Source organism: Trichomycterus rosablanca, chromosome 3 (genome assembly GCF_030014385.1).
Source record: "Trichomycterus rosablanca isolate fTriRos1 chromosome 3, fTriRos1.hap1, whole genome shotgun sequence".
Lineage (NCBI taxonomy): Eukaryota > Metazoa > Chordata > Actinopteri > Siluriformes > Trichomycteridae > Trichomycterus > Trichomycterus rosablanca.
Window position 1 is genome coordinate 47,085,632 of NC_085990.1, and position 25,097 is coordinate 47,110,728.

Below are 25,097 nucleotides of genomic sequence, written 5' to 3' on the forward strand. Positions count from 1 at the left end.
AAGGGCTTCTATATGGTAAGTGGAGCTGATAAAATGATTATGTTATGGCTGATTGGTGTATGCAGACCACCGGTTTTTGCACTTGTAATTGGTGACAGCCTCAATGGTCACGCACATTCAGCAGCAGTTTCTGCCCTTGGTCTTTATGCACCTATGACTCCCTGAATTGTTTTATGATATTATGAACTGTAGATGTAGACCTGAATCCTTTGCAGTATTGTGCTGAGAAACATTGTCTTTGAACTGGCACAAAGTGGTGAACCATAACTCATCCTTGTTTGTAAATGTAAAGACTAAGCCTTTGGTGGATTAATGTTTGGTGGTAATATTAAATGTAGTTTACTGATCTGAAACAGATACAAGTGTGACAATTATGCACACAGAAGAAATTGGGAAGTGGGCAAATCTTTCACAGCACTGTGTGGGTGTTTTCAGTCAGTCAGTAGTCTAAATTTTTTATTATACTGATGAAAACGTAACAAATAAGTGATTGAAAGTAGTCCAAGTATTAACACAGACGTACGGTTGTGTAATTCAGTGTACAGGATGTTTATAATCTCTTATAGAGGACACTTAAGATATTTTGTCATTAGGGTTTAAAAGCTTATTGATCGATTGCTTGCGTCTGAGAGCGTTTCGCTTATGCCTTGCTAAATATGTGCGTCCTAAATCACACTTTGTGTACTCTGTAGTGCACTTGTTAGGGATGTTTGCTGATTAATTAACGTATCTCAAAACGTGGTATTTTATCAAGTGCGTTTTTAAAATCCTTGTCACTTATAGTTGTACTTTTGTGTTATTGTCAGCGGTGTCTAGAGCACTTTAAATCACTTTGTGTAGTGTGTTCGGGGTAGGGAGCGCGACACTAATTTGAACACAGCGCAGTTCTGTCAGTAGATGGCATGCTGTGAGTTGAATGGATGAGACAGGTAGTGTTGTGTTAGCATTTTTTTGCCTACAGAATGCCAGTGGGAAAGGAAGGAAATGTCTGGTGTTGGCACAAATGCTGGTGAGGAAAATGGCGCAACCTTATGTAATAAAAACCTGTTAAGACTAATTAAACTAATTAGATAACTTAGTAGTCCGTTGTGTAGTTTTGTTTAGATAGTATAGAAGTGTAAGTGACGGATGTTTTCAGGTCGCTAGCTTGTTGGCTAACTTTCCTGACGTCTTATATTTGTACTGAGCAATGATTTGGTTTCATGTGTTGAATTGATAACCGGCGTTCTTTTATACACATGTTGCCAAATTACTAAAAACGAGTTTTATATGTAATTGTTAAATAATAAGAATTGTGCATTTTAACAACCGTTCATTTATTAGTGACGTACAGGAGTTTGAAGTTTAAACATGACTTGTATTCGACATTTACATTTAATTCTCATTACAACAAATGTGCAAAATATTAATATTTTATAACTGTAAATTCCTTTAAAAATATTATATATAATGCTTCTTAACTTATTGTCTTAAAATTGCAGTTGCAGTTATTTATTTGTAGGTAAATGCTTTAAATATTAGATTTTAGTTTTACGTTTTCATGTATTGGCAAATACTTGGTTTATTATTGCTTACACTGTCAATATAATCCATTTATTCTGTAATCAAGTTTTAGTTATTGTTGGTTTAGGCCTTTAAGATAGTGACTATCTGTATCTAAGTTGTTATTTTATACCGGTTAATTTGTTAGAGTTTTGCATTTCTGTTATATGGTACATGTCTTACTGTTTATTCTAGATCTTATCATTTCTTTATAAAATGTAAATGAATGAATACAATACTATTATAAAACATTAAGGCTGTAAGCTTGGAAAAATTTAACAGGGAATAATTTGAATGCTATTCTTGAGAACATGCCCTGGATTCTGTTATCATAAAATAAAATACTATTTTGCAACATAATGTTGCTCCTGAAACATTTACTTAGACACTACAAATGAATATTTTTTCTTCTTGATGTTGTTCGTCTTTTACAATGTTTGCTACACTGAATGGTAAATGCCCCAGCCTCAAACTTAAAGCTAAAAAAAAAAGTAAACACAGTGTTTTAAAGTGATTGGAAAAGGGTTACACAATGGGCACAGCTGATAAAATAAGTGTCTCACATGTTTGATTCTTGCTGTCTGTGAAGTGTTTAATGTTTTCTCTGTTACTCTGAAATCCTCCCAACATGCAGACAGTGTACATGGCTACTCTAATGTGACCTTAAGTATAAGAGACTAGCAGTCTGTTTTTTGTGTATTACTGCTTCATGTCCAGTGTTTTTGGTGGGTTCTGGACCACTGCAACCCTGGCTAGAATTTTTTTTAAATAAACTTTTGTAAATAAAAATGATTTAGACTTAATCTAAAGAAACATTCCTAAAATCATATATTACATATTACAGTAATTAGTAGATTAGGAATTAAGCTTGGGAGAATGTTGAAGAGGCAATTATGAATAATATAAAATGTATAATTACCAGCTGGATTGTACTAAAATTGCCTTACAGGGTTTTGAAATGATTAAAATTGTGCGACTTTTTAGATGTTGCCATGTAAAAAAAAAGAGAAATCATAAATTGACTTACACGGGGTTGTCATATGTTTAGTAAACGCATGTAAATGATTTAAACCCATTTAATTTAATTAAAAATACTTAAATTAGTAAACTGTGTGTTCACTGTGTCAATAAATGCCTCATGATGTAGGTCACTCTTGCACTCCCATGTTTTCCTGGGAGGGTTCATTTTGTTGGGCAGTGTAAAGTTTCCATTTCCTTTGTAGCTGGACCCTCTAAAAGGAAGCTCTCACTACTGTTTGGCCTTTTTAAAGTCCTCAAAGTTATTCAAAGTAGATTTTTTTGTGTGAAATCATTTCCCTTGATTGATTGTAAAGCATTGGCAGCATGTTTTATTGCCATTCTGGGGTTTTTTTGTTGTTGTTGTTGAAAGGTTTTTGTTTTGGGTCTTTTCACATTTCATAAAAGTAAAGGTAGTAAAGATGGTGAAACTAGAACTATACAAAGTTGAGCTGAGTAACCAAAAACATGCTTAACATCAGGAAAATTTTGCATTAGAAGGTATTTTATGCAGTAAATCATTGCCTGTTGTGTGTGTGTGTGTGTGGGTAGCATTTTGGATAATTATGCTTGCCCAGTTGCAACTGCTGATGAGCATCACAGTAATTATTGGGTGTCTGATGTGTAATCTTCTCTTCTTTTTACAGAGAGATCCCACACAGCTGACAAAGAAGACAAACCCAAAAATTCGAGCACAGAGAAGTCCAGAGGAGACAGTCTTAATGAGATGTAAGTGGATTTAAATAAATATTTTTGGTAAATTAGACATGTTTTATGATTGCTTAATATCATATTAGTATTTACATTTTCTCAGCACATTTTGAGCTTGTTTCCACACATAGGTACTATTTGGACAGCCGCCTAAAACTAAACTAAACCTAATCTCACATTTTTTGGTCATTTGTTTTCCAAGTATAATGAGGTCCTATCAGTCATTACTGAAATATCTGTAAGATTATAACCTTGTACGATATATACATATACTAAATTCACTTTCCTGCTAACACTACCTGCAACTCCAAGTTAGAGTTCATAAAAACTTGATTTTGTGTTTGTAACTTGTTGTATAATGTTGGTTGTCTACAGACCAGCTCTTTATTAATTACATATGGGAATCCTTAAGACATCTGTAAAAAGATGATGCTTATATATTTTTAGCTATAATATGCACGTGTCTTCTACTATTCAGATGCTTGTAAAGCTGCCTTTTAATTATGTAGATTTGTTCATTTTAACATGGTTTAAACTTTTTGATTTCTTTATTAGTAAAAACAGATAATAGACATTTAAGATAAGATAAGATAACGAAAGCTAAACAAGTTAAACAACAGCTCTAGGTCCAGGTTAACCTGTTGCAGCCTATTACACATGGAGACTATGGATCTCAGTTTTAAGTGGACAAATGGTTCAGAGAGGCAAAAATCAGGAAAAGGAATAAAGAAGACATGCTGACATACGTAATAATAATAATAAACTATATGGACAGATTGTTTATTGCAGGTGATATTTATATTACATTCAAATATTTGGAGAGCAATAATGAATGTTTAGTTTGTTTCTATAGTCATTTTTAAAGTAAAGTTTTAATTAGAATAAACCATAAGAGTTTGTGGGCTACCATGATAGCATGTAAAAGCCGTGAAGGTTTTTACATAACACCCTTAGCCATAATAACATCAATATAATGTGCTATTTCTGGATTTATTACTTTATTCATGACTGCTTTGTTAAAAAATTTGACTTTGTTTGTATAGGCAAATGTGAAACTGGACTGTGATCTGACAGGCTAAACTTAGTCACCTAAATAGAGAAGTAATAGAGGGAAGTAGTAACATTGGATGACATGTCAAGCATTTTTTTTTTATCCTGCTGCCAGTGGCTTTCATTTTCCAGCCCACTTCATTTTTTGTCTTTCTCTCTCCCCATTTAGAAACAATCTATAAAAATATCTTACACAGAGCCCTTAATGGGACAAAAAACAGCCTAAGTGCATATTTTCTTATGCAAATTTAAGTTTATCTAAGAATGATGTTGTAGAGATAGAATTTTAATAATCACTTTCATTAGGATTCATTCAAGTCAGCAAAAATTAAAAGATATATGAACTACACATTAAATTAAAGTGATGTGCCTAAATTACAAAAAGTTGGATTTGTTTTTTCAAGGCAAGCATGAAATTAGTGGGAACTTGTGGATCAGGTGGGCAAGAATTATGTTACAAATCTTGTCTAACACCAGATAATAGACTTTAAACACACTATGGCAAATGTAAATGTTAACCTGATTTAGCACAGTGACCCGTATAGGCAAGCAGCTGCAGTAAAAACAAAAGATGGACATTTAGCTTGCCAAATTATTAGGAAAGTTACACCAATCAGCCATAACATTAAAACCACCTCCTGGTTTCTAGAAGAAGCACTTTGTAGTTATACAATTACTGACTGTAGTCCATCTGTTTCTCTACATACTTTTTAGCCTGCTTTCACCTTGTTCTTTAATGGTCAGGACCCCCACAGAGCAGGTATTATTTAGGAGGTGGATCATTCTCAGCACTGCAGTGACACTGACATGGTGGTGGTGTGTGTGTGTGTTGTGCTGGTATGAGTGGATCAGACACAGCAGCGCTGCTGGAGTTTTTAAATACTGTGTCCACTCACTGTCCACTCTATTAGACACTCCTACCTAGTTGGTCCACCTTGTAGATGTAAAGTCAGAGACGATCAGTCATCTATTGCTGCTGTTTGAGTTGGTCATCTTCTAGACCTTCATCAGTGGTCACAGGACGCTGCCCACGGGGCGCTGTTGGCTGGATATATTTTTGGTTGGTGCACTATTCTCAGTCCAGCAGTGACAGTGAGGTGTTTAAAAACTCCACCAGCATTGCTGTGTCTGATCCACTCATACCAACACAACACACACTAACACACCACCACCATGTCAGTGTCACTGCAGTGCTGAGAATCATCCACCACCCAAATAATACCTACTTTTTGGTGGTCCTGGGAGAGTCCTGACCATTGAAGAACAGCATGAATGGAGGCTAAAAAAGTATGTAGAGAAACAGATGGACTACAGTCAGTAATTGTAGAACTACAAAGTGCTTCTATGTGGTAAGTGGAGCTGATAAAATGGACAGTGAGTGTAGAAACAAGGAGGTTGTTTGAATGGTATGGCTGTTCGGTGTATATCATTGAAATTGTCTTTACTGGGTCTTCATTTAATGAATGTATAGGTCAAAACACAAAAAATCTAGGGGATTAAAGTATTGAATTTGGTATCACAAATTTTATACAGAATACATATAAAAATGTTTGCCTCTGCGTATGATGCATCTCAAACATCACATAGCGTTGGAAAGGTCTTGTTCTCAACTTTCTTAGGAGATCTTATCCTTTCAAGTAAACTATAAAAAGCTGATCTGTTTAAATAAGGGTCTGAAGACAAGGGACTAAATTTGCAAACAAGAGCACTACATGGGAGATAAGAATGCAAGACACGCACAAGACAGACCAGCTAATGTGTATATAGCAATAATATGTTAAAATGATTTACATTTGAATTACAGTGTCATGAAGTGTAATGAAATACAATTATGTAAAATAATGCTATCAAATGGCTTGTATATATCAGTATTTTTTATTGTTTAATGACACTTCTTGCTATATATTTTCATTTAGTTTGATACACATCACCATAATCCCTTTTTTATGGGATATCCGACTTTTTAAAGAATCAGCATAATGTAAGAGTTCACTTTATATTGTAATAAAATAATGCCAGTTTGAAACTGTAGGCTGCAACATGCAGGTTTACATAATTTTGGTGGAACTGTATTTTTTTTATTAATTAAAAAAAAACTGTGTGCCCAGGGGTTATCAAATTCACCAGAGAATGCTTTGACTCTCTTTGGTTGTTAGCTGAAAATGATGGGCAGGTTCCCCACCCACTGGTACCTATTACTACAGGGAACATTATACTACTCCACCCTTAGCATACCAAGATAAGACGTCATCATATCGCCCATCCCTAACTCTGTAGTGTGCATTTGTAAAGCGTTTGCAAATAGTCACAGTAGGAAAAAGGTCATAATGATATGGCTGGCCTTGAAGTTTTAGTGCTGAAATATATCTGTCCAATAATTCATGTTAAGTTCACTTTGAAGTATCAGTAATTTGCCATCACTGAAAGCCTTTGGAAAGGTGTCAGGCCTTTGTGGTGCTGTGTATCCTTTCACTCACAATTGTAAACTTAGTAAGCTTGTTTATTAAATGTAAAGTTGTGTCAGTTGTACTGTTCGTGTGCACAGTTTTTTGAAAAAGATCTGACCAAGATCAGCCATAATCTTTATTCATTATACTGATATTGCTGTTGATGGAAGGGAAGTTTATCTCAGGCCAAGACCAGGGTTGATATCTGTGAAACTTGACTTGTCCACAAACATCTGCTTTTGAATTTGTAACATGCAACTATGCTACAGTAATCTGCAGCAAATGCCTAGTGGACATTACTTAACCTTCAGAATCTCATAATCCCTCTATGGCTCAAGCTGTATAAACTTCGTTACTCATAAGCTGGTGCATTTTTGTTGATGTATTGCTCCACACAATTAATAGCAAGCACAAATCTCTACTGCAATTTCCTTCGGGATCAATAAAGTGTTATCTTATCTTATCTTATCTTATCTTATCTTAAATGAGGCTTACACCACACAGTTTAACACAGTTTTTTGGTTTTCTGGTACAGGATTGACTTTGTGGTACAGCTCACATAATCTAGACTGGGTTGTGAACTTTAAAGGGCAATTCTATTTATTCGTTATAAACGTTTTGACTTGGCACACTCAGTTGCATCCAAGATTAAACCGTTTGGCTGATGTTTTCAGTTGATAAGACTAATTTAGAAAGAAAATCTGCAAATTCGTAAGAAAATTCTGAACAAGGACCAGGGGGTCGATAAATAGTAACCAGTTTAAACATACTAGTTTTATCAAATGAAGATTTATTGACTATGTCGGCTATAAGAATTTCAAATGAGTTAGTTATACGAGTTGATTTTACAGTAAGACCTACAGGGGTTGGACAAAATAACTGAAACACCTGGTTTTAGACCACAATAATTTATTAGTATGGTGTAGGGCCTCCTTTTGCGGCCAATACAGCGTCAATTCGTCTTGGAAATGACATATACAAGTCCTGCACAGTGGTCAGAGGGATTTTAAGCCATTCTTCTTGCAGGATAGTGGCCAGGTCACTACGTGATGCTGGTGGAGGAAAACGTTTTCTGACTCGCTTCTCCAAAACACCCCAAAGTGGCTCAATAATATTTAGATCTGGTGACTGTGCAGGCCATGGGAGATGTTCAACTTCACTTTCATGTTCATCAAACCAATCTTTCACCAGTCTTGCTGTGTGTATTGGTGCATTGTCATCCTGATACACGGCACCGCCATTGGATGCACATGGTCCTCCAGAATGGTTCGGTAGTCCTTGGCAGTGACGCGCCCATCTAGCACAAGTATTGGGCCAAGGGAATGCCATGATATGGCAGCCCAAACCATCACTGATCCACCCCCATGCTTCACTCTGGGCATGCAACAGTCTGGGTGGTACGCTTCTTTGGGGCTTCTCCACACCGTAACTCTCCCGGATGTGGGGAAAACAGTAAAGGTGGACTCATCAGAGAACAATACATGTTTCACATTGTCCACAGCCCAAGATTTGCGCTCCTTGCACCATTGAAACCGACGTTTGGCATTGGCACGAGTGACCAAAGGTTTGGCTATAGCAGCCCGGCCGTGTATATCGACCCTGTGGAGCTCCCGACGGACAGTTCTGGTGGAAACAGGAGAGTTGAGGTGCACATTTAATTCTGCCGTGATTTGGGCAGCCGTGGTTTTATGTTTTTTGGATACAATCCGGGTTAGCACCCGAACATCCCTTTCAGACAGCTTCCTCTTGCGTCCACAGTTAATCCTGTTGGATGTGGTTTGTCCTTCTTGGTGGTATGCTGACATTACCCTGGATACCGTGGCTCTTGATACATCACAAAGACTTGCTGTCTTGGTCATAGATGCTCCAGCAAGACGTGCACCAACAATTTGTCCTCTTTTGAACTCTGGTATGTCACCCATAATGTTGTGTGCATTGCAATATTTTGAGCAAAACTGTGCTCTTACCCTGCTAATTGAACCTTCACACTCTGCTCTTACTGGTGCAATGTGCAATTAATGAAGATTGGCCACCAGACTGGTCCAATTTAGCCATGAAACCTCCCACACTAAAATGACAGGTGTTTCAGTTATTTTGTCCAACCCCTGTATGTCTTTATCATAAATTGTGGCCACTCCTCCTCCACGACCACTAAGACGTGGCTTATGTTCATAACTGTATCCCAGAGGAGATGCTTCATTTAAACCTAGATACTCACCCGGTCTAGCCCAGGTCTCGGTTAAACAAAGTGCACTAAGACAGTTATCTGTGATAATCTCATTTACAATTACAGTTTTACACGCAAGTGATCTAATGTTTATTAGTCCTAACTTTAGTTTAACTTTACTATTGTTTGTATGCTGCTCATTTAGATTAATTTTAATTAAGTTATTATGACATACTTTTTGATAATGTTTTTGCTTACAACTGCCACGGTAAACAGACACAGTCTCAATGGTTTGGGACCTAAGGATTTCAGGTGACGTCTGATGCCGACTCGCAGACAGTCGGTTTAGCCTGTTTGTCTGCTGCTGCCTGATCTTGGCTCTGGATAGTCATTTACCACTATCCACTATGCCTTACATTTACCCTTCCCGCTTAACTTTGGTTATTATGGCCAAATCTGTCAGTCTTTATTTAATCTGACCCAACAATTCTGGTCCAGAAAGCTTTTTCTTAATCCATGTGATTGGCAACAAACATTAAGCCTTTAGAGCAGGGGCTTCTTTCTCATTTGTCAGCCTCGAAACCCACTGAGATTCAAAGCTCACTTGATTGTGAACAGCGACACATGTGTTGCGGCAGCTTTTAATTACATGTATGCTCTTATCCAGCTACATGCGTGGACTGTGTTCTGTTTTATCTGTAAGTTGCATTAGGGCAAATAAACACACACAGATTTACATTTTAGTTTTAGAAGCTTGTATCTATTTGTGTATCCTATTAGTGGAGGCATATTGTGAACTTTGCAGTAGCCAGGACAAAGTGAAAGGTGTCCACGTCAGCCTCGAAACCCACTGAGATTCAAAGCTTACTTGATTGTGAACAGTGACACCTGTGTAGCTTTTAGTTACATGTAGGCGAGTAAATAAATAATGAAAGGTTATTAAGCAAGATACTCACTGTGCTGGGCTCTGGTTGGACTGGATTTAAACACTACAGCTGTTATCCAGCTACATGCGTGGACTGTGTTCTGTTTTACCTGTAAGTTGCATTAGGGCAAATAAACACACACAGATTTACATTTTAGTTTTAGAAGCTTGTATCTATTTGTGTCCTCCTAATGGAAGCATGTTTTGAACTTTGCAGTAGCCAGGACAAAGTGAAAGGTGAGAGGAGGGATGAGCAGGTTCGCTCAGCTCAATACACTGTATCCAACAAAGCCCAGATGCTCGCCATGCCTCAGTTCGGCCTACGAGACAACCTCATCAAGTGTGAACTCCTCAAGAATGAGGAAGCCTACACATACATAGAGAACTTCACGTAAGGTGTTAATCTGTATTAGTGGTTACATAGAATACTTGGCTGTGACTTCTGTTTTCTTTTTTATTTCCTTTTTTATAATTATTTGTGATTTGGACTTCTTATCCTCCATTACATTGAAACAGTAAGATTACTTAAAATGCCCAGATCAGCCATAACATTAGGACCAGCACTAAAAATGTGCATGGCAAGGGGGCGGCACGGTGGTTTGGTGGGTAGTACTGTTGCGTCACAGCAAGAAGGTCCTGGGTTCGATTTCCAGGTGGAGTGGTCTGGGTCCTTTCTGTGTTATGAGTGCCCATGCTAACTTCTGTCCAACATCAAAAGCATCTACAATGGCCATGCAGGCATCAGCGCAATGAAATAAGCTCGCCTGGCATGGTGAATCCTGTTTTCTCCGATCTTTTAGCCACAGAAGGGATGGCACCAAGATACACTGTACGATAATCCAACTCACAACATACAGAAGTTGAAGGACCTGCAGGTTACATTCTGGTGCCAGATACCACAGAACTCCGTCAGAGTTTTTCGGGAATCCATGTATCAGCATCTCTGAGCTATTTTGACAGCATATTAGGCAGGTTGGCTCATCAGTGTATATATCTTAGCTATTTTACATAGGTCAACCTAATTGCTACAAGAGAAATAAGAATGTTGTTAATGTGACTCTTTAAGATGGTGATATGTTTCCAGAGAGCCATCAAACTATGGAACATTATTCTGTTTGCTTATTTTTAACTTAGTGTTTTTTCATACTTTTTCAGATGTGTGTTTGTTTAAAACTTTAAAATGCTTATAGTGTAATACAGTTGTACAATATTTAAATGCTCGCCTTTTCTATTTCTTCAGCTTTTTCCTGGGAACATACAATGTAAATGGGCAGTCACCAAAGGAATGCTTACGCCCATGGCTGGCCTTCTCTCCTCAGCCTCCTGATATCTACTGTATAGGGTAGGACTCAAAATACTGCCATCCATCACTTCTATATACAGTATCTATGTACAGTATGTACACACTGTTAAAAAGTTTAAACAAAGGAACTAACTCTAAATAAGAAACTGGGGTTTGTCCACTTAAACCAACATAGACCTTTTTCCACAAGGGGAACTGTTTACATTGTTTGTTTGTTGTTGTTTTTTTTAGGTTTCAGGAGCTAGACTTGAGTAAGGAGGCGTTCTTCTTCAACGACACACCCAGGGAACCTGAGTGGATGAAGGCAGTTTCTGAAGGCCTTCACCCAGATGCCAAGTATGCCTTAGTAAGGACTTCCTTCCTTAAAAATACTTTCAACTTCATCTGCAAAGAAAATGTAATGACTGCTGTGGTTTTGCCGACCTTTGGACAAATCAAATAAGACCAATTCGTAAGCTAGATGAAATAATATGTAAATAACTATAATTGATCTAATCTGAGACCACTGTAATACACAAATAACATTTATTAACAAAGTGCACAAAATATAACATAGGATGTCAAAGACTTGCAATACCAAATACAATGGTTGACATTTTTTTAACAAAACCAAAGCAGAGACTCTGATCAATTTTTTGAAAATTACAAAACTGATAATACACATCTAGAACTAAACACAGAAAGAACACTAGACAAAGAACATGAATAAATAACCTGAACATAATCTAGGTACCTATCTTGCCATGAAAATGACCCATGTGTAAACATGGTGTTAAACAATAAATAAATAAATTTATCTAATCATCAATTTATCTAAAGTTAGCAAATATGTGAAAACCAACAAGAAATGAATTATATATTTGTTACAGGTTTTTGTTTAGTCTTTTGGATTGACTTAATAATTTTATTTACAGGAAAATTAACCCTAATTTATTTATTCTCTTTGAGATATTTAAAAGTGATATATTAAATTCAGATGGGATTTATATTGTCAAGCTTTATTTATATTGTCATATTATCCAAATATCACATTCATTGTTGTAAATTCATGAATAATAGACCAAATCTTAACATTTTTGAGGCATGCTTTACGTCCTATGTTAATACAGTAGAACTGTAAAAATGTGAAGGCAAAAAGAACATTAATACTGCTTAAAAACTTTTCTCTCAATGTTTATAAAAATTTTAATTTTTATATTTATGAATTCCTTTAGCTATTTTATTTTTTTATTTTTTTATAACTGAGTTATAAGTTTTAATTATTTATTATCTGAATTGCTTTCTGTATTTTATATTTTGGCTGTGATATGCAATTTTATGTAGTACAGTATACTTGTTCAATAAACTTGAAAAAAATAAATAAATAAAATCTGTTGTACTTAGATTGACCACTGGGTGGCACCATAGGACGAGTTGTGTTACACATTAATAATGGTAAACACATTGGTACTGTTTGTAACAGTGTAATTTTCTGCTTTGTGTTGTAGGTAAAGGTGGTGCGACTGGTGGGGATCATGCTGCTCTTCTATGTGAAGACGGAGCATGCAGAGTACATTTCTGAGGTGGAGGCTGAAACTGTGGGCACAGGCATCATGGGGAGAATGGTAAGGCTACACAGTATTTATGCTTGTCAATGTACTAGTGTCACAGTTTAGGTATTTAGGGATGACTTAAATCTAACTTTGATGTTGTTTTATTTAGAGTGTTTAATTGGCAAAACATCAAATAAAGTCAGATTCTGTGTCCTGTTTCTGTGCTATTGTTGGCTGGCACTGTTTACCAAAATGCGGAAGTTTGTACCCAGGACAGAAATCTGTACCTGATGGGATCGGACATAAATTACATTTTTAGGAAAACTGCTTATTATAAGATTTTAAAATTTCTGAAAAGCATAAAATTGAAACATTTGTTGTAATTTTAACCTCTACAGTTTTGATGCACATGTAAACAACTATATATCTCTGTATCCTAAAACTCCTTTCATGGTTTTAACACCTTTTTTTTAATAAGAATGTTTTAAAACTAGGGCTGTCAAAGTTAACGCGATAATAACGCATTAACGCGACCTCAATTTAATGCGATTAAAAAAATTAGTGCCATTAACGCAAATTCTAGTTCATGTTGACACTTGACTGGTAGAACAAACGTTTTAATGTCGGACTTGCCACCGTTTTTCATTTGCGGTTTGTTAACATAATGTAACCGATCGTGGTAGTGATGCACTTGCATAATAAAGAAATAAATACACGCTATATTCACAAGTTGTCGGGAGCAGAACACTTTATTACACTTAATTAACTTCTTCTTCTGTACCGAATACCGGAAAGCTGAGTCGAGCACGTTAGTTCATGAACTATGGAAGCCCCAAAGGGTCAAAACACACTCACTTCGTGTAGAAACGTCCATCAAACCATCGTCACGATACAACCACAGACAAGTCTGATACAATAACTACGCCTTATCCCACCTAAAGCACCGCTGATCTACAATGTTTGCTGATGGAGAAATTCTAACCTACAATCTGACATTTACTGCCTAGTATGTGAGTGAATAAACTCCCTTACAGTTTTCTCTTGTCCCAGCAGTTTTTAACATCAGTACATTTAGCATAAAATGTGTTCACCATTTTAATTGTAACATTTCACTTAAAAATCCTTGTTTTCTATAACATTTACACAGATTTTTTTTAATGCGATTAATCGCGATTAACTATATGCAATTCTGAGATTAATCGCGATTAAAAAATTTAATCGTTTGACAGCCCTATTTAAAACATACAAATGGCACACCATAGAGATGGCTCTAAATACAGAGCTTATAATGGCGATAAAACCCAACCAACCAACCAAAATGCGGATCATAATTTTGAGAAGACGTTCACATTTGAACAATAGTAGAACACCCATTTCTCTTCACATTAGATGGTAGTTCTAATGCTGTGTTATTTCATCTTATTTTATGCCTTGCCTTGTGTATGTTGCTCTGTGGCTGTGTGAATTGGGTCTGCTGGGTAATTGCAGTTAGTCTAAAGACACACATTAATAATTTGTTTATTTGTAAAAAAATTTGTTTGGTTTTTCGCAACCAAATTCTTACCTTTCATATTTACTACATCATTACTAAACATACTACTATTAAATTAATTATTGTAGCAAATTGGTGTGCAATTCTGTGGTATTACAGTCATAAGAACTTCTAATTCTTCTTTCTAGGGTAATAAAGGTGCCGTAGCAATCCGTTTCAAGTTCCACAATTCAGATATCTGTGTAGTGAACTCCCATCTAGCAGCTCATGTAGAGGAGTATGAGAGACGCAATCAAGACTACAAGGACATCTGCAGCAGGTTGCTCTTCCGACAGCTTGATCCTACGCTTCCGCCTTTTACCATCATGAAGCACGGGTAATGTTTAATTTCAGCCCTGTTTTTCCCCTTAGCTGACTACTTAAATGTTGGCTATCTGTAACATTATTGTTCTGTCTGCAGCGTCGTCCTGTGGCTTGGTGATTTAAATTATCGAATAAGTGACCTAGAGGCTAACCATGTGAAGGACCTAATAATAAAAAAAGAGTTTGAGACACTTCACAACTTCGACCAGGTAGGTCTTCACTGTAAATTTCTCTAATAGTAGAATACGTTGAAAAAGCTGGTCCTTAAAAAGGCTTATTTTCAAACATTTTATTTATTTATTTTAACTCTTTTTCACACATTCTCTTCATTCTATTTACACTGCTGCATGCACCACATTTGTTTAGGCCAAGGAGAGCTGCAGACTGTAGGAGACCTGCCATTGGTGGGTTCCTCCACAGAGCTGTATGGCGTATATGAAGTCATGCTATGTACCATGTAACAACGCCAGACCTCTCACATGATCTTTTGGCTAATTTTTACAAATTTCCCCAAAATCTTGTGAAAAGCATTAGGAGTAGGCCTCAAGGGGGTGGACCAACTTCAAGTTAATGCATATGGTTTTGGAATGGGATGTCCAACAAGCTTATGGTCACATGTCCACATCCTTTTGGCTGTTTAGTGTAGAATTAGGTCTTTGCAGTGGCATTAAACAAGTATTCATTTTTGACTTTAGGACACATGCAGACTGCAGTGTGTGACAGCGGTCAAATAATAGTGAAACTAACAATAAGCAGGTGAACTGGTAACAGGTAAGAAAAGCATAAGTGGGTTAAAGAGGAGGATCCGCCAAAAGCTCAGTCAGTGCAAGTAATGATGGGTCATTACTCACTAGTTTGTGCCAAACGGTCTCAGGAGTATTTCGGAAAACCGTTGACACATACAGTCCACCTCTGCATCAAGGAATGCAAACTGAAAATCTGTTATTTAAAGAGAAAGCCAAACATCAATTCTGTGCAGAAACACAACCTCTGGGTCCTAGCTTAACACATATGAACCAAAAGACAGTGACAAGTTTGTGTTGTGGTCAGAGGAGTCCACTTTTTTTTACAGACATTAATGCAGGCTCTGTGACCTTAACAGAATGAAGAAGTTTAAAAAATAAAAATAAAACCTGCAACCTGTGATGTTTTTCCAGATAATATAAAGTTTGTGTGTATGTGTGTGTGTGTTTTAGCTAAAGAGGCAAATGGATGAGGAAGCTGTATTTGTGGGTTTTGTGGAGGGAGATATTGATTTCCAACCAACTTACAAGTATGACACTGGCTCAGACGAATGGGACACCAGGTACGCTTATCATATTCTAGTTCTTTTTATAACATTTAACATGCAGAGCAGATTTAACTGAAGGTATTTATGCTTTTGTCTCTGTCTGTCTATGCAAACATGCACAGTGAGAAGTGTCGAGTCCCAGCCTGGTGTGATCGTATATTGTGGAGAGGAAAGAATATAACCCAGCTACATTATCAAAGTCATATGAAGATAAAAACCAGTGATCACAAACCTGTCAGCTCTATGCTGGAGATAGGGGTGAGAGAGTCAGCCATGTTTTAGCCTTATTTTTTTAAATACCATCACCTACTTGTACATCCATATGAATTCACCTACTCTTTTTTTCCAGATCAAAGTGGTGAATGAGGAGATCTATAAAAGGACATTTGAGGATATAGTACGGACTTTGGACAAGTTAGAAAATGAGTGCATTCCATCAGTGTCTTTATCTCAGATAGAGGTGAGAGTACACAGGGAATATTAATGTAATGGAATAGTTTTTTTGTAATTATGACAGTTGTATGCAGAATAGCGTGTTTACTTACATTAAGGTTCATGTCTGTATTTACTCTTTTTCCTGGTCATTTAGTTCAACTTTAAGGACGTCAAGTTCATGCAACACCAAGCACTGACTCTGACCCTGCACAACGATGGACAAGTGCCATGCCAATTTGAGTTTATTCAGAAGCTGGATGAGCCTGCCTACTGCAAGCCCTGGCTCACAGCCAACCCACCCAAGGGCTTTGTGGCGCAAGGTAAGTACACATCTTAATCACAGAAGTGTTATTTATATTTATAGTGATTTACACTGTGGTACAATAAACAGCCAAAAGTGTGTGGACACCTGATCATATTGTCAGGATTGCTGGACATCCTTTTCTAAAATCATGGACATTAATATGGGGTGTGTTCGAAAACCTAGTGAGCTCTCTACATAGACAGCATTTTATGTCATCCTATGAGCATTTGTTTGAATGGCATTATGCTAACTGTCTTAGCTTAGTAAGCGAAAACCGATAGAATCGCTGTGTAAGTAGTGCGTCCAAATAACCTGCCTTACAAGTCGATGACTTATTAGAATCCTCTCTACTTGGGCAGCTGCCTATGTAGACAGTAAGAGAGCAAGACAGCTCACTAGGTTTTTAAACAGACCCATAAAATTGGGTCTCTGTTTTCTGCTCTAACTGCTTTCATCTCTCTAAAAGTTTTTGTCTTTTTATGAAAAGAGTCTTGTCTGGGGGTAACTTGTGCCCATTAAATAAAAGAGCATTTGTAAGATCAGAAACTGATCTTTAAAAAGTGGCTTTAAATAATTTCAGTTCTTCCCAAGGATGTTCTATGAAGTTGAATTCGGGGCTCAGTTCAGATTAGTGAAGTTCCTCTCAGTCAAACCTCTTTTTAATAGACCTTCCTTTGTGCCCAGGGGCACAGTCATTCTGGAACAGGAAAGGAACATTTCCAAAATGTTAAAGCCGATCTGGAAGCATATATTCTGTCTAATAATTTTATCTGATTTATTTGATTTATGAATTATTGTAGATTTGGGTTTTTTAAAATAAATATTTCCTGGAACATTTTCTATTTCTCTTTGTATGAGAATCCTCTAACATCATTAGAGATTTTATATGTCTTAAACATACTTAATTTGTGCTTTAAATGTACAGTATATGTAATATTAATATTAGTTATAGTCAACATTTTTAGTAAATAATTTTACTGAATAATGTCTTGGAGACGCTGCGTACTAACGCACCAGCACATCATTGGGGAGTGTTCAAACCCAGCAGTTTGAATCTCAGCAGAGCCACGATCTGGCCAGGCATCAAGGGAGGGAAAGTCGGATGTGATATTCCAGACTGGTTAAAGCTCGATACAGCTCTGTGTCAGAACCCAACAATGTCAAGCATTAAGAAGAGGCAGCAGATTGCACCGGCTCTGCTTGATCAAATTGGGGGTTCTGCAAGTGGCAGCGGATACACCATCGGGATTTGGAAATGACTGGATTAGTAGATAAAGGGAAAAAATTCCTACTGCTATTATCTATTCTTTCTATTCTATTATCTATTGTAGGAGCAAGTACGGACATCGACCTGGAGGTGTTTGTGAATCGTTTTACGGCTCCTGAGTTAAACTCTGGCCAGCAAGAGCTTGAAGACATTCTTGTGCTGCATCTGGAAAGAGGAAAAGATTACTTTATCTCTGTCTCTGGCACATACTTGCCTAGCTGCTTTGGCTCATCCATTTACACGCTCTGCCAGCTGAGAGAACCCATCCAGGAGATGCCCCGAGAGACAGTTTACAAACTGGTGAGTGACAAAAATCACATCCTACCTGACTGTCTGTCTTTCTTATCTATTGGTAAATGTTAATTTAATTTATTTTTATTTTTGCTGAACATAGTATTTTAAGTATAAAACAGAACAGAAATTGCATGGAAAATGTTGGTACCCTAAATTTAATATTCTGTGGCACAATGGCTACAATCAAGCATTTGTTTGCAAGTACTGTTTAACAACATTCAAAGGATACCAGTAATTTTGTCCAAGCCATGTTTACAACAAAAAGGCATAATCACAACTGTATTAAAAGATGTGTAATGGTCATTAAGGTCATGTGATTTATCATTTTATTTTATTATTTACAACTTAGTCATGTGAAAGTACTATCTAGTACCACCACAACAGAAGTGTTGTTAAATCCCTCCTATGTTATTGTGTGGGTGTGGGTGGGTGTGTGTGTGTGTGTGTAATGTATATTTTCTCTTTTTTTCCTAAATAAAAAGAACTCATCACCACCCAGTGAGCTAAACAGTCCAGAAGCTGAGAAGATGTTAGATATCCCAAAGGAAATATGGATGATGGTGGATCATCTTTACCGTAATGCCAGCAAACAGGTCTGGACACTTGTGATATTCTCTCTCTCTCTTTCTCTGTCTTTCTTCCTGTCTCTCTCTCTGTTTTTGTGGGGTTAACGGGGCTTTTTATATGAAGGTCTGTTCATCCCATAGGCCAAAAACCAAGAATGAACAAATCTTAAAGGCCTCAAGTGAGGCAGCGTTCTACTACGCTAGCCCACCACCACTAAGATCTCAGCGGTGCTATCTGCTGGCCAGACGTCTACATAGATATGATTGACTGTGTCTGAGGGAATGTGGCTGAAGCCTTGTGATGGATTAGCACCCTATCCAGGGTATTCCTGCCTTGTGACCAGGATAAAGCGGTTGAGGAAAATCTAATGGAAATACAATGGGGAAAATCAAAATGACCAAATCTATTTCTGTTGAAGTCATTTTTGAGTTGCTTGTTACACTTTGGGGTCAAATCCATGTAGACTATCAAATGTTTTTTTTTTTTACTTACACTAAAATAGTGGTACTCTTAAGGATAACTGGTACAAGACAATGCTTTTATCTAGTAAAGTCAAAGTCTTTAAAGGGAAATCATCACAGTTGGATGTTTTAGATAGTGTAATGCTAAAGCTTTTGAAAAACATCATTTACCACCAAAGCCATTCCTTTATAGTTTTACAATTACTGACTGTAGTCCATCTATTTCTCTGCATGCTTTGTTAGCCCCCTTTCACCCTGTTCTTCAATGGTCAGGACTCTCCCAGGACCACTACAGAGCAGGTATTATTTAGGTGGTGGATGATTCTCAGCACTGCAGTGACACTGACATGGTGGTGGTGTGTTAGTGTGTGTTGTGTTGGTATGAGTGGATCAGACACAGCAATGCTGATGGAGTTTTTAAACACCTCACTGTCACTGCCGGACTGAGTCCACCAACCAAAAATATATCCAGCCAACAGCACCCTGTGGGAAGCGTCCTGTGACCAACGATATAGGTCTAGAAGATGACCAACTCAAACAGCAGCAATAGATGTGCGATCGTCTCTGACTTTACATCTACAAAGTGGACCAACTAGGTAGGAGTGTCTAATAGAGTGGACAGTGAGTGGACACAGTATTTAAAAACTTCAAAGTGCTTCTATATGGAAGGTGGAGCTGATAAAATGGACAGTGAGTGAAGAAACAAGGAGGTGGTTTTAAGGTTATGGCTGATCAGTGTAAGTGTTGTGTTCTAGCTAAATGGTAGTTATTTAGCATGTCATTACTAAATAAAGTCTGTGGGAAACATTCTAGATAGCTCTCCAGTTTACCTTACCTTGGGTTACCTAATGTAGACCTGATGGTTTTCCCTCAAGTCTTCTCTGTTACAGACCACAGAGATATAGAGGGGATTCTGTTATCAATGTGGTGCCCTCAAGTGGTCAAATGTTATATTTTGTTTAAAATCATTTGGCTTATGTGGTTAACACATGCAAATCCTATCAGTGTACGACTGTGTTCTCTGGTTGGGTTATTAATGCAGCTACCACATTTACATGTTCAGTTGTCATGTTCAGTGCACTATGACTTTAAAGGCTAGTAATTTGTTGTAAACAGAAGTTTATGTCATACCAAGATAAAGCCACACATTTGTTTAAAGGAAAACAAAACTGAGAAATATTTTTTTTGTGTTAGTCAATTTGAAATAAGAACCATTGTGTAAAGGATGAACAAAGCTGAACAAAACAAATAAATTATGATGTATTCATTTTTACTAAACATTTATTAATCACTTATCATTAATTAGATCAGCTTGTGGATGTTGTAGTGTGCCTTATTTTAACTCATTTGTATTGCAGGAAGATCTCTTTCAGCAGCCAGGCCTACGCAGTGAATTTGAGGAGATTCGCGATTGCTTAGACACAGGCACGCTCGACTCCCTCCGTATCCTTTTACACTGTCTGTGCTCATTATTAAATTCTGTATAACAGCTGTCTACATCCTTGACTATGTTGACTACTAGCTGGAAGCAATCACTCAGTGGGTGAAGCTCTGCTGCTGTTTCTGGATGCTCTTCCTCAACCAGTGGTCCCATTCTATTTGTACCAGCAATGTCTGGACTGTTGTTCAAACAGCAGCCAGTGTAAACAGGTTTGTGGCTTTTAAAGTTACATGTAAGGGGTTTCTCATTTTCACTTTCTAATTAACCTAGTAAAATATTGCAGCTGATTTCTGATTTACTTTGTTATAGCAAATTGGTCACAATGCATGATTTCAGATAATTTATCATTATTATTTAACAATTTATAATACACACTGAATATAAACATAATTTTTATTATTATTATTATTTTGAACATAATTTTATTCCCGACATGCACATTACCCTTGTAAAAAAGGCAATTGCCCACTTGCTTACCTTAATTAATTTAACACATTTAATCACATTTAGTAATTGAACTAATTAACACAGGTAAACTGATTTTAGGCAGCCCTGTTAAAAATACAAATTACTCATCTGAAGAAACTTCTGTAGAAACTTAGAAACTGTAGAAACCACCAACAAAGTCAAGTAGTCAAGTTTGTACAGAAACACTATTCCGTGCAAGAGCTGACAAATGTTGTAAACTACATAAATATCATACTTGTGTTATAAAGAACATTCTCTAGTTGTAGGACTCTTTCTAGGACTCTCTGACATTTTCAGCATTTAGCAGACACTTTTATCCAAAGAGACTGTGACATTATACTGTCGAAGCAATTGAGAGTTAAGGGTCTTACTCAAGGTCCCAACAGTGGGGCTTGAACCAGTGACCTGTTAATTACTAGTCCAGTACCTTAACCACTAGGCTACAACTGCTCTTGTAGCCTAGGCAGTGAGTACCATTATATCATTATGTCTGGTGGGGAAAATTAGCATTTTATAAGCAAAGGTAGAAGTTCTCATAGATGAAGTTATAACATTGCTTATTTTATAAGACCTACTCTAATGTTATCAGAAATAGCTTTACTGCGCCCAGGTAGCGGAGCGGGATATTCCGCTTACACACCAGCTGTTCGAAACTCGGCGTTGCTACTGTTCGGCTGGGCGCCATCTAGCAGGCATAATTGGCAGTGCCTGCAGCAGACACTTTTCTTCTAGGGCGGTATGACCGGACTATGTGGGTGGGGTCTTCAAACACTGTGTAAGGACCCTGATTAGCTGATAGAGAGGTGCGAAAAAGGGTTCCGCTATGGGCTGCTTGCAGGTCGGAGTTTATCTTACTGTTCTACATTACTGTCGTGTTCACTCCGTTACGATGTTTTTCATTAAATGAAATATACAAACTTGTTATGAAACTGTGATTGTTTCATATTTTGATTGGATGCTATAAGCTTGTTCGTTATCAGTTACTCATTAAGTAATGATCTTTATTTATTGGTTAAAAGAAACTTTACATCCCTACATCATTTTTACATTTTATTTTTGTGTCTTTCTTTTTCAGATTATTTCCATGCTACCTCAGTGCCATAAAAATGTTTTTAACTACTTAACAGCATTTCTCCGTGAGTTGTTGAAGAACTCTGCACACAATCACGTTGATGTCAACATTTTAGGTAAGTAAAGGTGACTCTTCTACTTAGGACTGTACACTTAATTTTGTTTGTCAGTTGGGTAAAAATAAGGACTAAATTACAGTAATGGCTAACAATTCCTATACATACTGTGTTGGCAGATTTGTTTGTAATTATTATTTATTTAAAATTATTTTGTAAGTATATTAAAATTTGAGATATTCCTTTAGTTATTGTAATAAGAATAATAGGCCTTATATTATTTATGCCATTCATATTATTAGAAGAAGGAGAGTTTAAGTTGCCTAAATTACAGCGAAGTTAAAAGCCAACTGTCTTCAGCGTTGTAATCTGGCTGTCTGAAGATTGCAAATGAAATAAAGTAATTTTTTTCTTAATGATAGAGTAGTCCTTAACATTACGTTCTATGCACTGCTGGTATTTTACAGTGTTACAGTGGCTGATTTGATGCACAGTAATTAAAAAGACAAATGACAATTGAAACAGAAATATCTAGCATGATAAGAAAAAAAAGATTGTTACTAGATTGGCTGATTATAATAACTGTGATTTTATTAAGAAAAAAAATATTTAGCCATTACTGTTCAGCTGTACTTTTAGTTCTCTTTTTCCTGAACATTTTTCACTTTAGTATTTTGTGGGCACGTGAAGGAAAGCAGAAGTAGAATCATATTTCTGCAAGACTTTATAGTGTCCAAAAATCCAGCTCACTACTGCAGAGGGTTTACATTCTCGAGTTCTGCAGTGTTACTGGCCTAGTCTCCTGCTTTGTGTACTGCTGTCAAATCAGTACACAGGGGCAGCACTATGGCTCAGTGGGTAGCACTGTTGCCTCACAGCAAGAAGGTCCTGGGTTCGATTCCCAGGTGGACCTGGTGCTTTCTGTGTGAAGTTTGCATGTTTTTCCCGTGTCTGCAAGGGTTTTTTCCAGGAGCTCCAGTTTCCTCCCACAGTCCAAAGACATGCAAGTGAGGTGAATTGGAGATAGAAAATTGTCCATGACTGTGTTTGACATTAAAAGACTTCAGCTGATGAATCTTGTGTAACTAGTAACTACCTGTCCAGTCATGAATGTAACCAAAGTGTAAAACATGATGTTATTACCCTAATAAATAAATAAATAAAGTCAGTACACAACCCATGGCATATGTATTGTTTTCACGTAATAGTTAGTATTAAAGAACGTTAAGACACTGTTACTCAGCTTACACAATTTTCTGAGTAAACCTGTACTGACATACTTATGCATATTTTTATGTAGATTTAACTGTGGCTTATGTGTGTAAAGATTTTTGCACATTATCAATACTTAAGTGGGATCTGCAGGTATTATTAAATGTCCACAATCCAACACTGAAGTGTACACCATTTTACTGATTTCTTAGTAGTGTTTAGTTTATTAAACATTACATAAAACATTCTGAATATTCATATGAAGCTTGTTTAATGCTTTTGATGAAAGTCAATCTTCTGGGTTTTGTTTTGGTTTATTATTCATAGTTTTAAGTCATTCTCACATAATGAATACACAAATGCAAAATATTTTTAGATAAACAATAAGTGTGTCATTTCTTTCTTTTTCACAGCCACAACATTTTCTGCCTTAATGATTCGGCCCCCCACAAAACAGGACCATTCAGAGAAAAGGAAAGCAAAGGAGTTTTTCCAGCATTTTTTGGTTTAAGAATTCCAGTGATGTATTAGAACTATCAGCTTACTGTTCTGCATATTATTGGAAGTTGTAGTTGTAACATGTTCGTGTTACACTGTAGGAATTTTGATTCAGTGTATTTTAGAATAATACTAACCAGCATTATTAAATTTTAAAAAAGTTGAGGGGAATCAGATTTGCACATTATACACTTATCTATCAATCAGCCAATCAGTTTTTGTTCTTAAGTTGCACTGATGCTAAAACATTAACAGGTAGAACAGGCACAATTTAACTTTTTCTTTAATACACTGATCAGCAATAACATTAAAACCACTTATTTGTTTCTACACTCACTGTCCATGTTATCAGCTCCACTTACCATATTGAAGCATTTTGTAGTTCTACAATTACTGACTGTAGTCCATCTGTTTTTCTGCATGCTTTGTTAGCCCCCTTTCATGCCGTTCTTCAATGGTCAGGACCACCACAGAGCAGGTATCATATAGGTGCTGGATCATTCTCATCACTGCAGTGACAATTACATGGTGGTGGTGTGTTAGTGTGTGTTGTGCTGGTATGAGTGGATCAGACACAGCAGCGCTGCTGGAGTTTTTAAATACCGTGTCCACTCACTGTCCACTCTATTAAACATTCCTACCCAGTTGGTCCACCTTGTAGTTGTAAAGTCAGAGACGATCGCTCATCTTTTGCTGATGTTTGAGTTGGTCATCTTCTAGACCTTCATCAGTAGTCACAGGACGCTGCCCACAGGGCGCTGTTGGCTGGATATTTTTTGGTTGGTGGACTATTCTCAGTCCAGCAGTGACAGTGAGGTGTTTAAAAACTCCATCAGCGCTGCTGTGTCTGATCCACTCATACCAGCACAACACACACTAACACACCACCATGTCAGTGTCACTGCAGTGCTGAGAATGATCCACCACCTAAATAATACCTGCTCTGTGGTGGTCCTGGGAGATTCATGTCCAGTCCTGGCAAACAAAGCATGCAGAGAAACAGATGGACTACAGTCAGTAATTGTGCAACTAGAAGTGCTTCTTAGTCACTGAGGTCCAAGATCATCTAGGAGTAGTACTTCAAGGTGACTATCTCTTTATCTTGGCTTTGTTTGCTCAACACACACTTAAACTTGACAACTATTTGTACATAAACAGTTGAAGCATTGTGTAAAATAAGCTC

The 25,097-nt window shown here is 37.0% G+C and overlaps 1 protein-coding gene across 2 annotated transcripts; it reads left to right on the forward strand.

The window, feature by feature from the left end:
- Positions 1 to 950: 950 nt before the first annotated feature.
- inpp5b (inositol polyphosphate-5-phosphatase B) lies at positions 951 to 24,761 on the forward strand. 2 transcript variants are annotated; one of them, XM_062991393.1, is made up of 18 exons: positions 951 to 1,009; positions 3,207 to 3,288; positions 10,077 to 10,250; positions 11,100 to 11,201; positions 11,394 to 11,508; positions 12,650 to 12,766; positions 14,375 to 14,562; positions 14,647 to 14,758; positions 15,746 to 15,855; positions 15,963 to 16,098; positions 16,190 to 16,300; positions 16,430 to 16,595; positions 17,911 to 18,146; positions 18,623 to 18,733; positions 20,527 to 20,611; positions 20,691 to 20,818; positions 22,153 to 22,264; positions 23,830 to 24,761. In XM_062991393.1, exons 1-18 carry the CDS (start codon positions 985 to 987, stop codon positions 23,925 to 23,927), a joined length of 2,208 nt encoding a protein of 735 aa, XP_062847463.1. In that variant the 5' UTR covers positions 951 to 984; the 3' UTR covers positions 23,928 to 24,761. The 2 variants fall into 2 exon arrangements, with proteins under 2 accessions (XP_062847463.1, XP_062847464.1); XM_062991394.1 differs by lacking the exons at positions 20,527 to 20,611; positions 20,691 to 20,818; positions 22,153 to 22,264; positions 23,830 to 24,761 and adding an exon at positions 18,848 to 19,085.
- The last annotated feature ends 336 nt before the right edge of the window (positions 24,762 to 25,097 follow it).